The sequence below is a fragment of the Thermobia domestica genome, chromosome 5 (genome assembly GCF_964235325.1).
Source record: "Thermobia domestica chromosome 5, izTheDome1.hap1.1, whole genome shotgun sequence".
NCBI classification, from domain to species: Eukaryota; Metazoa; Arthropoda; class Insecta; order Zygentoma; family Lepismatidae; genus Thermobia; species Thermobia domestica.
In genome coordinates, this window is record NC_137458.1 from 196297527 (window position 1) to 196310755 (window position 13229).

Below are 13229 nucleotides of genomic sequence, written 5' to 3' on the forward strand. Positions count from 1 at the left end.
ATACAACTTCGCACCCTTTGTCCGCGTGCCTTGGCTTGAACCCGGTATTCATTGAGTTCTCTTCTAATGGCTCTAATAGTATAGGAAAAATCCTGACTTATACGCACAGGTGTCCCCTTGGCACGATATGCATTTTTCAGTATGGTCTCTTACTCTTTCCTTTTGTAGTATGCAAATTTAACAATGATCGGTCAATTTTTGCCCTTACCCATTCTGTGAGCTCGGTCTATATCAAGCGGGTTCAGTTCAATTTGGAGTCTGTTTTTAATAAAAGTCAAACAACATCAAAATCGAGTTGTAACCAGGGGTAAAAATTGATCTGAAAAGGTTGGGGAACGCATGACGTCATGTCATCCCTTGTGCCTATCTTTGTCTACTATATTTTTTAGGAAGTGGAGGGACGCCATAGATATTTTTGGAAGTGGGAGATGACGTCCCCCGTGTTTTCTTTCACTTTTAACTCTGGTTGCAACAAACGACACGCCATCGTTTCAGGGTACGGTAGCTTTCGAAAAAAGACTTTAATGAAAGAAGGTGTATGTTTTTTTTTTATGTTGAATTGTTATCTTTCTTTTTTTTAATAGCCTATTCACTTATAAAAAGGAAGTATTTTTCTTTTAAATAGACCAGATTTTACTCATTCAATTTTACTAATTTCTTCTTCTGGCCTATTTAAGGGTTCCTCGCTTTAAAAATATTCAATGTAATATTGTTTTAGTTTTTATTTATATATATTAAAATTACATAATACAGTGGTTAAATTTCGCATAGAATACATTTAAAGATCTCAAGAAGTAGTCAGTAAAATTAACTGGCTAAAATTCTTTGTTTCCTCATATAAATTAATGGGCTGAATAACCATTAGGATGCAAGTTATCAACATTCTTAAGAGCTACTCTTGTTTATTGGATTTAAAGAAGCTATAATTAAATAATACATAATTATTTCGCTCGACTTTTCTATGAACACACAGCTTCCTTAGTTGTTAGTAAATAAATTTCCTACTTCGCAAGGTCAAGTAGTTTCCTTATTCTATGATCTCGCACACACACACACACACACAAACAAAAAGCTTGGGTCATGTAAGTTGTTACTAAAACAACAAAAACAAATACCTGCCTCAAATACCACCCTCTCATAATAGCCATGTCGGTTCTCTATCGAAAGGTGTTTGAAGTCCTCTGGACAATAAAATGACAGCTCAGACCTCAAGAATGTGATGTTTCATTTTGTAAAGTTGTTTAATTCTTCCTTTACAATTCTGCACATGGAATGAATTTCCTATTTTTTTTTACTTTAAAGCAAATTAGTCCACGTGAGTGTGAAGTGAGCGCGGGCTCGCACTCACTCGGGCTCACGCTCATCTCTCTGGACTGGGCTCGCACGCGCTCGCGCTCACCAGTCTCAACTGGACTCGCGATCACTAGCGCTCGCGATCACTTCTCCCAACTGGGCTCGCGCTCACTCGGGCTTGCGATCACTTCTCCCAACTGGGCTCGCACTCACTCGCGCTCGCGATCATTTCTCCCAACTGGGCTCGCGCTCACTCGGGCTCGCAATCACTTCTCTGAACTGGGCTCACGCTCATTCGCACTCGCGCTCATTTCTCTTAACTGGGCTCGCGATCACTCGGGCTCGCACTCACTTCTCTCGATTGGGTTCGCGCTCACTAATCTCAAGTGGGCTCGGGCCGCGCTCACTTATTTCATTGGGGCTCGGGCTCACTCGGGCTCGCGCTCAATTATTGAGCCCGAGCCCGGTTGGGCGTGAGTGCCGAGCTCACGAGCATCGAGCTCGCGAGTTTGGACACCTATGCGGTGGACATAGTTGTTGTTTTAAAAAATTATGAGTACGTGCTTATTCACCTTGCAGCACTGCAGTAAAAATCAAATGAAATGATGGACAATGCAAATTAAAGCCATCAAGAACAGTACGGGGATATCACAGAGGAGTATCAGATATCAAAAGGCATCTGTTTCATTCTCTCATGGGAAGAGAGGGAATTCTAGGATAGTGGAAACGACCAGGAACAATTTTAGGTGGAAAGACTTCCTTCATGTGATTGTTTTGTTACTAGTGGGGACTCTACCACATGGTCATAGTGTAAAATAAACTGTGAACATTAAAAAAAATAAAAAAAGGGAATCAGTGATAAAAAACCATATGCAAAATTAAGTGGGGTGGAGATCCCACAAGGTTGTAAAACTTATTTTTTCTTTCCTTCTTTTTGTGGCCAACATATATAGGCAATAAAGTGTTGTTTTTTTTTTATGAAATGGAAGTTGCTAATTAGCTAAAGTTTTCTGAAAGGCAGATGGCGAGTAGACAAATTTTGCTATGTTTATAAGCTTAGATGTCTTGTTTTCAGATGCCTGATTTGAGATTTTACAGCGTTATTGTGTGCTGGGACTCCTCAAGGGGTAGGGGAGAATAAATAAATACACACAAGTACAGAAGTGAAGAAGAGGAGGAAGGTGAAAATTAGCAAGAGAGAATATTTCGATAATATTCATGCATACTGTCCAAGGGCGTAGCCAATACTGATTGAGGGAGCAGAAGTGTTTATTTTATTAATTAGCTTTTTCTCTCTCTCTCTCACTCTCTTGTTATGCAAATAATTAATTTATGTTTGCCTCCTCCGCCTTCATATAACACCCAACCTAACGGCAGTTAACAATCTCCAAAATGAACATCTGTATATTTCAATAATTCCATACTCAAAATGTGACTATGAGGTTACAGGCCAACTAAGAAGAACGGTGGATGAAGGCAATGGAACAAAGGAAAAACATCCAAGGACCGTTCCAAAGGAATTACTAATCAATGAAATCGCATTCCCCCAACGAATATATGGTGATAGGAATGAATATATTCAGTGGCGTAGCACAATTTTGCGGGCCCCCCTGCAAAGTATGGAGAAGGGGCCCTAGTCGTAAAGCCGATAGAAGTAAGGTTGAAGTTCTACTTCTTTAAATCTTTATTCATCGCAAGACTTCGGGGCCCCCTATACCTCGGGCCCCCCCGCAATGCGGAGGTTGCGGGGGCAGCGGCTACGCCACTGAATATATTTCTTACTTCGAATAATGATCACGTATTCTGGTGAATGAACTGTCGGAATCGGGTGTTCGGACGTTGTAATCGGTATCGTTAATGTGCGCGTTCGTCCGCAAATAGTAATCTTGGGCCTATATTTTGTTTACCAAAAATATATTGTTGTTTCTGTTAAACATATGTGCTTGTGAATACCCAAAGGCTAAATAAAATATATGCATTGAAAATATTTATCGTGAGTGTTAATTTCTATGTCGAGTGATATCATGCTAATAGTATAATTGTGCGTATATCACGGTGATATTTTCTCCAGCAGGATAAATAATGTCGTATTTTGCATGCATATGTTAATATTTTTATCTTCTGTCATACTGATGTAGTTAACGTAGCACAGTGCAAGGGTACATTTACTCCTCTATTCAACCATTAGGTGTTCAATTTTACGTCTTACGACTCATATGAACCTCTTTCCCGAGGTTGTAAGTGACGTTTAAAAACACGAGCGTAACTTATATGAGACCGTTGACAAGGAAAGTTCTATTCGTGTTTTCCAGGACATGATGGACTCGTCAGTGGCGGTGGGTACACGGCCCAGAACCTTCATCTGCTACATTTTGGTCAACCCAGCTTCAATGACATTATAGCACCCGAACCCAGGTACCGTCATAATTTGTCTTCCCGACCAGGGACTGAGAAGGATCGAACCCTAGACCCTCATATTTTTGCGCCCAAATACCAGACTCGAAGCCGGAACGTCATAATGTGGCGCTCTTTCCCATGGGCTGATGCTACTTTAGGAGAGTGGATCTTTGGACTGTGCTATTACATATTCAATGCCATTTTATTAGTTCAATATATATTGCGTGTTTTAGTAGTGGGATATTCTATTTCATAATGGCAACAACACACGAGCTACAAACATTGTTTGAAGCAATTAAACAAGTATTAGTTTGATTGCGCGAAATGTACGAAAATGTTCAACGTAATTATGTTGAACTTTCGAACCAATTAACTACCTTGAAATATGAATTAACGGATCGGGATGATCGGGAAAAATGTCAGCAAGAAACTATAAATGCTATTGAAAAAATGCAAACAGATTTCAATTCACTCAAGCTAGAAATTAGAACAGGAATTGAAGATTTGAAACGAGAATTTAGGAATTCATGCTTTCGTAAGAAAACATACTCTCGTATTACTTCAATACGTAGCATATTTGAATTTTTATGTTCATGTGTTAGTTTCGAAATTTTTGTGTATATTTTAGAAATACTTATACAACATATTGGCGTTGAATTTGATCAGTATCAGCACACAGATAGAATTACATAATACAAGTGTTATAGAAAAGTACAAATATAGCACTAGTCCTTTTACTCTGCCTGAATTTGAAAACGCGTTGGGTATTCATGATGAACCCAATAAGTTAAGAAGAGCTGCTAAAATTGCAATGTGTGAATCCGTATTCAATTTCAATTGTGAATAATAAAAAAAGAAAAAAAAAGAAAGAAAAAAAAAGAAAAAAAGGAAAATAAGTTTACATCAAAAGTTAAAATAAAAGTGTGTTCCTGGTAAAAACAGATTTTGAATACGTAGCTAAAAAGTTGAAATTAGACTGTGATGACAATAACGTCAAAAATAGTCATTGAATTAATAATAGAGAGAATTCAAAGGAAATATTCCAATGCTGACTACGGTCACAAACATTCGCTACTCTACATTTAAGTCTCCACATTTATGTATTTTGCGTTTTAAAATACTTTTTATAGTTAGACAGCGTTGTGAATCAAGTAAGTGGGCGGTATATTTTTTTAAAAAATAAACATATTGATGCATATACTAACAAAGATATCCTACGTGCGCAAACTTTTTTCTTCTTTACGGAATAAACAAATGGCGCTTATTCCTGATGATGCATGTTACCATATTGCGCATAACGGCTGCTGTATAACGCTGTCCAAAATACTTTCTGTTTCAGCGCTATTTTAGCAAAATATAATCATAATATACAATTTAATTATGTATTTTTGCGTTCACAAAGTTTAATAATTTTTCAAATGTTTGTGTTGTCTGAGCAAACTATTTTCATCGCCCATTACGTGTTCTTCCTAAGTTTTATTAAAGATGTTGAATTATTATTATGAAGTCTGTTAAAGCAAATAAAATTGTGTTTTGCAATATTTAACATGATTGAATTAATACCAAAAGAAAACATGAGCAGAACGTAGGAATAGAGGATAACTTATTTACATGTGCTTTGCACGCTCTGAATTCGGTTATCAGAGGTAAAAGCAATGACTAGAGTACCAATTTTCGCTCATCAGAAATATCACCCACGGATCAATATAATAGGTGCTTACCGAGTGTAAGCGAGAACAATGTTTTCGCTATGACAGCCATATTGGATTCGGCCAACCTGTCAGACTGGGACGACTTCAATTCCTCTTTCATCGTATCATAATATCAACACATCCAACTGAAAAGATTTCACCAAAGTGACTCTTTGGTTATTTTATTACTCTTAATCCCCTCTACTCAGGTGGGAAAATCAAGAAAGAAAGAAAGAAAGAAGAAAAAAAAAGATAATTTCTTTGTTTCCTAACCAAACTGAATGATATACATGATAATTTAAAGACAATTTATTACTCTTTTAAAAGGTAACAACATTGTTCTTAATTATTTGCCGTTTACTTGTTTTGAAATAAAATTATTTTTCACGTTATTATTTGCATTGATATGTAATGATTCTTGTCAATATTTTAAAAAAATATTATTTTCTACGTCGTTTGGTGTTTGTTGCATGAAGATTAGCCAATTAGTTTGGGAGATATAGGGGTCAATCCATCTGAAGTGGTCCAAAAATTGTGAAAATGGTTGCTCGACCATCTCTGAAAATTATAAAAATTTGAGTGTGACGAACCGTGTGCATGAGAAGTTCAATAACATCATTCATATTGTCATATGTACAAGTGTTTCTGAATGGTGGCCATCTTTGTTGTCGGGAGTGCTAATTTTCACATTTGCAAGCGTTTACGAAAATTACAGTTGCTCAGGACCTAAGAATCAGGCGAACACCAAACAAAAACTAATGTTTAGAGGATAGACTGAAATTACACTTTTAAAATGGCTGTGTTTTGGAATGGCATATAGTGAGGGGTTCATAAGTTTTGTACTGAATATTATTGCATGTAAAGAGTATGCAGAAATATCCACAGCTATGATACTGCTGACACAGTAGATTTATGGGGGGCCGAAAGTTGAAATTTGTGTTAGATGCCATTTTTGGGGCATAATATCTCAGGAGGACAAAGTGCTAAAAACTGCTGCTTATGCCACAAGTAATTCTGTATGTGAATAAACTACTGAAAAAAAAACAAAAAAAAAACATGACATTACATGGAGAAAAAAGTGAAGACATGGTAAAAACGCGAAAAAAGCACCTGCGTGACGATGGTCGTAGCCCGGAAAAATAAAATGTGTGGATATGTTTCATGCTAGATCTGAAAAACTATACACTGTGCAGCAATTAGGCCCGCTTTTGTTTGTGTTAAGTTTGCAAAAGCTTGCGAGTGGCGTTCATTCCATCTTCCTAACTGCATGATCATTGCCACGTCTATATGGTAAGGAGATTAGCCCCCTTGTACCCACGACACCCATCGTAGAACTGGACTGCTGTATGAAAGCACTTAATATATCAGCAAAGTGATATTGAAATCCAATCCAAGTTACGGAAGTTAATATGTTCACAAAGCTGCGTTACATCTATACTAACTAAATATAAAACTACATGAACTGACATAAAATAAAAGGGTATTTCCGGTTTACGTGGAAAGGCGAAATTTAGTATGATTGTGGCTTTCAAGCACTAACCCACAGAAAAATTGCCAAAAGTTAATATTTTTAATTTTTAGGGGGGGGCTACAGGAAGGATGAATACGTTTTTTAAATGGACCCTTTAGCGGACTTATAATCTCATATTTTAGCTACTTGGAATTGGATTAAGAACTTTAAATTCGGCATGCTTGTATGTTCCCGTTAGCGTTACTTAAGTAAATGACGAAAAATAAAGATTTTCAACCGTAGAGAGGTTTTATGGGGAGCTAAAAGGTACTTCCAATGTTATTTATATGGGACATCTTCTACAAACCAAAATGTTTAGGCACTTCCAGCAGGATTAGAATGATGAAATTTGGCATGGTTGTAGACTTCCGGGACCAAACCACAAGAAAATTGCCAAAAGTGAATATGTTTAGTTTTCAAGGTATCTACTGGGGGTATGAAGTACTTCCCATGTTATTTAAATGGGTGGTTTCTTGTGATACAAAATTTTATCTTTTTGATAGTTGAAATACGAAAAGAAACTTGAAATTTGGTAGAATTGTAGGTTTTAGAGGTTCAAAGCCGTAGGCCGAACAAATACGGGGCTCTGTGGTCGGAGTTCCCAGGTAGCCAAAGGCTAGTCTATCCTATATAACGCAACCTTGTGAACATATTGATTTCCGTAACTGGGATTGGATTTCAATATCACTTTGTTGATACATTAAGTGCATTAATACCGCGGTCCAGTTCGATGATGGGTGTCCTGGATGCAAGGGGGAGCTAACCCCCTTACCATATAAACGTGGCAACGATCATGGAGCTAGAAAGATGGAACAAACGCCACTCGCAAGCTTTTGCACAACTAAACACAAACAAAAGCGGGCCTAATTGCTGCACAATGCATAGTTTTTCAGATCTAGCATGAAACATATCTACACATTTAAATTTTTCCGGGCTACGATCATCGTCACGCAGGTGCTTTCTTTGCGTTTTTACCATATCCTCACTTCTTTCTCCATGTAATATTAGTCTTTTTTTTATTATTATTATTACTTTGTGGCTTAAGCAGCAATTTTTAGCACTTTCCCCTCCTGAGATACTTACGCCACAAAAATGGCATCAAAATCACAAACTTCAACTTTCGAACTCCCATAAATCAACGGTGTCAGTAGTATCATAGCTCTGAATATTTCTGCAGACTCTTCACATGTAATAGTATTCAGCACAAAACTTATGAACCCCCAACTGTATGCCATTCCAAAATACAGCCCGCTTAAAAGTATAATTTTCTCTAATTTTTCTGGTGATTTCATGTATTGGTTTGCAACCCTGCATATTAATTTAGACGCAAAAGTTTATATTCTTGGTGTACTTCAGTCTCTCCTCTAAACATCCGTTTTTGTTTGATGTTCGGCTGATTCGTACATCCTGAGCAACTGTAGTTTTCGTAAACGCTTGCAAATTCAAAAATTGGCAGTCCACCGAAACAAAGATGGCCGTTATTCAGGAACACTTGTACATGTGACAATGTGAATGATATTATTGACCTTCTCATGCACACGGTTCATCACACTCAAATTTTTATAATTTCGGAGATGGTCGAGCAACCACCTCTGGACTGATTCGTATGGTTTGACCCATAGGATTTTAAAGACAGCGCTGTGCATTCGCGAAGGCGGCCATCTTTGATAGCCGCCATATTGGATTCGGATGAACGAAGAAAATGGCAACCTTGTCAGAATTTCAAAGCATCACCGAAAGAATAAAAATCAAGTGTTAGTTCAATTTTAACAAGAAATGCTCACGGGATTACACAATACCCCCCACTATTATGATAAGGTCTTGGCTTGCCAATCATATCACTAGAAGTGAATAGTGCTGTAGAAAGTATCCCCCTTAGTTAGTTTCTGTGTGTAGTCGGATCAGCGAGTCCGTTGCATTACAGATATCCGCTGAAGCAAATAGACTTTGGCCGTCAGTTATTTATTTATTTATTTATTTATTTTTTCAAAATAGGGAATTAGAATGTTTTTAAGAGTTGAATTTAGAAACTAATCCTACGCCTGAGCGGAGGCTACTTGGATTAAATTGTTTAGAATTAAAGCATATAGGCTATCTTTTGGGGTCTATGTCGAGGGTAAGTGACCTTGAATATTTTTTTTAGGTTTTTTTGTTTTTTCCTAGTGGTGGAGGAACTTCGTTTGAATTCGAACGCGTTTGGGTTCGATAACCTGTGACTGTGTTTTCAGCATAAATAGGCTGCTAATATTTAGAATTTCTCACTGGAACTTTAATTTAGGAAAGTGTAAGAGTGAGTTTTTATTTAACTTCTCATTCCTTGAATGCAAGGAAATTTAAGTCTGGGCCAGGAGTGAAGGATGACAAAGCTACCCCAAAGACCAATCCATCCTAAATCAGTTAGTTTCCTTATGATAGACTTATTTCGGAGTTTCCAAACCAGGTGTAGGCCAGACTGTGTCGTATGAGTCAAGGTCTAGTCTTTGAAATGTGTGGAAATACGACCCAGAGTTGAATGTTTACTGTAACCAGTATAACCACAGGTTCCTGTTTCATTAGAGAATGTTTGAATAAGTACGGAAATTAGTAACTATAGGGAGTTAGTTTGTTTCTTGCTTTCTTCATTAAGTATTGGGGAATGCGAGCAGGAAATTAGAGTACATATAAGGACGGAATGGCGCCCTAAGATTTTAGCCAATTAACCTACTTCTAAATTAGAGTTTTTAAATTAGAAATAATCGCTTAATCCCCAAATTTAATTCCTCATTTTCATTTAATTTCTTTGATGCGAACTTTCCTAGACAAGTTAGAGGCCTATATTTATTTCGGACATATATATATACTATTAACAATTTTTAAGTTTCGGCAATTACAACATTTTAGGGGTCGACCAACACATTTCCTGAAAATTAAGAGCTTGACAAATGCACCCATCCCAAAATCTAAAAGGCTGACCCCTGGGTCAGAAGCTAGTTTTCTGAATTGCACAGTTACTGTTGCGTCGTCGTCCCTTTAACCAAGAATTTAAATTAGTCAGATATACGACGCACTAATGATAGGTTAAAGTGAAGAGAAGCTACTACTAAATCTAATACCACATCAATTTACAAGATGGCGGGATTCCTGGCGAGGTCCTGTTATGTCGTTCCTGGGAGGAGAGAAAGTGCGGGGGCAGTGACCTATACTGTGAAAGTTACTTCTGCATATTTGTGCACTAGCCAATACCAGCATATCCACGCCTCAGTCATAGTACAAGATCATATTAATAGCAGGTCCCGTCGCTCATCAATTCGGGGTTTCATGAGGGAGCGAAGCACAAAATACGTAGCCTGAAAAACTCAATTTAAAAGATATGCATGCTTAGAATTTGTACATATCAGATACAAATAGATTTAAAAGGACTATACATACAAAACTGAAGTAGAGAAGTTCGTTTAAAATACATAAATTACTTAAGAAGATATATGGTAATACTAAGCTTATACAGAACACTTGGATCTGACGATCGGATAAACGAGATTGTGAAATGAGAATGCAAATAAAATTAGAGTCCTGTATTATATTGAAAAGTACGTGAATCAATGTTACACTTTAATTGAATGTACAGGAAATATACGCATATTAGCTATTACGGCAAAGCAAAGAAGTCTGTATTAAGCAGCACTACGTATAGCAACTGAAATAAGTTACGGTTCTTAGATATTCAGTTAAACCCAGAATCGTCTGTACAAAAGAAAAATTTTCGAACAGATGTAAAAATGGACTCATAACGGGACCTTTTCTCTAAGGACAAAAGCTCACAAATACGTAGTGAAAAATGTGAAACTACTTACCTTAGTATCATAACTATCTGGCCAACTCATTACAGTTTTGTGCAATTCAGCCATTTTAGCAGCTTCATAAACGTTCTCTTCGCTTTTGGTCCAATTTCCATAATTCAAGTTATACATGATAGTTTCGTTAAAAAGCACGCAATCCTGAAATAATGATGATAATAATATATATATATATATATATATATATATATATATATATATATACACTAGTTAAAGGGGTTTATTTGATATACACATGTGGCTTCTAAATAGAAAAATATATACAATTCTGTACGAGGGAAATATGAACACGTGTGCAAACCGTTTGACATACTTTGCAATACTAACGGTTAAACAGTGTTGATAACCCAACATAAAGTAGTAGTATTTCAAACGGTACTAGATGCAGGGTGGAACAAAACTTACGCAACAAATACCTTACTTGTTCCAGTATTCCAGAATATTTCTTGAAATTTCCCCTGCTATCTAACTTGCCAAACAGACTTACTCATGTTGACGGAAAAACACGACCAAGAAAACATGACAACAACGATAAGTTTCCCTTAATCAATTAGAACAATGAATAATAAATAAATTATTAGAAATTTTTAATTAATATAAATTGCAGAGCACTTACTTAATAGAAATTTCTGGATCAAACAAGAAATTAAACCATCTTCCCTGAAACTTGAATCTGGAACGTCAGCCTAATAATGAAACTTTCGTCAAGAATGAAAAGGAAAAGACCTAATGAGACCTTCGCCGAAAAACGGTGGATGTATGTACATCATATTCCAAAAGCGTTGGCCGCATTCATTAGGCTATTTTGAGCTGAAAATTCTCTAAGACAAACTTCTGATATTTTCGAAAACAGTAAACAAAAGACATCAGATTCTAGCCAAAAAGACAACCTTCACAATTGGTAAAACTTTGTGCCGATGTGCTTTTCTTCTTATTAAGACATGTTGAAATGTTATTAAGTATAGAACAAAGTAAAATTCATTGAAATAAGTAATGATAAAGTATTTCGAAACTATGCATACGTGGATCAGGTGCTGGTTTCGACATCTACGTTTCCACACATAAAGAACATTTCCAACGGAATGAAAGACAGCGAAAATAGTTATCGCATCCACAGTAAAATGAAAAAAACACAGGAGAGAAAAAAAGGCATTTGCAAACGATTTGAATGTCGATGTCTCGGAAATTCAGGTGTATTTCTTCAGAAAGAGCTCGACAGGGTGTTCATGTTAGCTCAGTGGTAAAGCACGGAACTCATAATCGTAAAGACGTAATTCGATTCTCGTTCGGGACAAAGTTTTTTTAGCATGTAATGATATATTCTTCAATTTATGAATAATTATATAAAATAATTACATTAAAATAAATCAGTTGTATGCGTATATGTATTCATAGATCATTTCAGGACATAGGTAATTAATTATCATGTTTAAAATATAACATCTGAGATGTGGTGGGTGCTAACAGAACGTCGATATATTATATGTGGATGTTCAATACAAATTAAATAAATCATGTAATAGCAATAAACAAGTGTGTGTAGTGTATTTGGCAGACGGAGATTTTTTCTCAATATTCTCATTACAATTCTTCACTACTTCATATGTCTTTTAAGAAGTTTTTTCTAGGATATGCTACGTTTGATATCATATGTAAGACAGCTTGGTTGCTTGCTTCGAAATTCCATACTTTTATTATTTGAAAAAGAGCAGTTACTATTGTCTTACTGACTAGTAGGAAAAAATAATCAACCGGAGCAGGACTCGAACCTGTGTCCCTGTGGTACTATTTTAGAAAACAAAGGCTGAGCTATTTTTACAACCAAAGAAATATAGCCAAGATTTGTCTTTTTACACCACCAACACCAACAGATTGAATCACGCAAAGTGGATTATTTTATTATACATTAGTGATTTTTTTTTTATAAGGAAGATTAGATTGGTTCATATTAGTAATAATGAAACAAATTTACTGCTTGCGTAAGAAATTATATTTACTTTCGGCTGTTGTATTCGTAACAAAACAAGCCAATAGATGCTTTTCTACGTTTAAATTTAGAATGTATATTTTTATATGTATAAAGACAGTGTAACAGTTCATTTTATTAAAACAGCATTTCTTATGCATGAAAATCTGAGAATGAAATCAAAATTTTCAGTTTCACGTGTCACTATTATCCCTAGTATGCTAAAGAAGACCATGATGATTGGAAATGAACGAAATGACGAATGAAGGAAGTGGAAGGAAACGTGAGAGCCCCGAGAAAATTCAGGCACATGGTGTTTGTCCACGCTCTACTACTGAGCCGCCTCAGCCTCTCTTATGTATGAAAATTATACTTATATTCCTCGTGCCATTTAATTTTCCTTTCACGAATATTGACCAAATCGGTCCCCATTAAGGGCGTGTACAGCAAGTAACCAATAGCATACCAGTCACCAGTTATTACTTGTATCTTCGCTGCTCACAGCTTAGAAAATTTCTGATCATGGGCAGATGTTCAGC

At 36.4% G+C, this 13229-nt stretch overlaps 1 protein-coding gene across 8 annotated transcripts in view; it reads right to left on the reverse strand.

Annotated features, from left to right (window-relative positions):
* ABCB7 (ATP binding cassette subfamily B member 7) overlaps positions 1-13229 on the reverse strand; it is a 786091-nt gene that overhangs the window by 146737 nt on the left and 626125 nt on the right. For all 8 annotated transcript variants that reach the window (XR_014131590.1, XM_081759542.1, XM_081759541.1 and 5 more), the window contains one exon: positions 10722-10865. Coding sequence is in view for 7 of the 8 variants with exons in the window: in XM_081759542.1 (XP_081615668.1) it covers positions 10722-10865 (144 nt within the window). In the remaining variant the exon portion in view is untranslated. The remainder of the gene's footprint in view (positions 1-10721; positions 10866-13229) is intronic.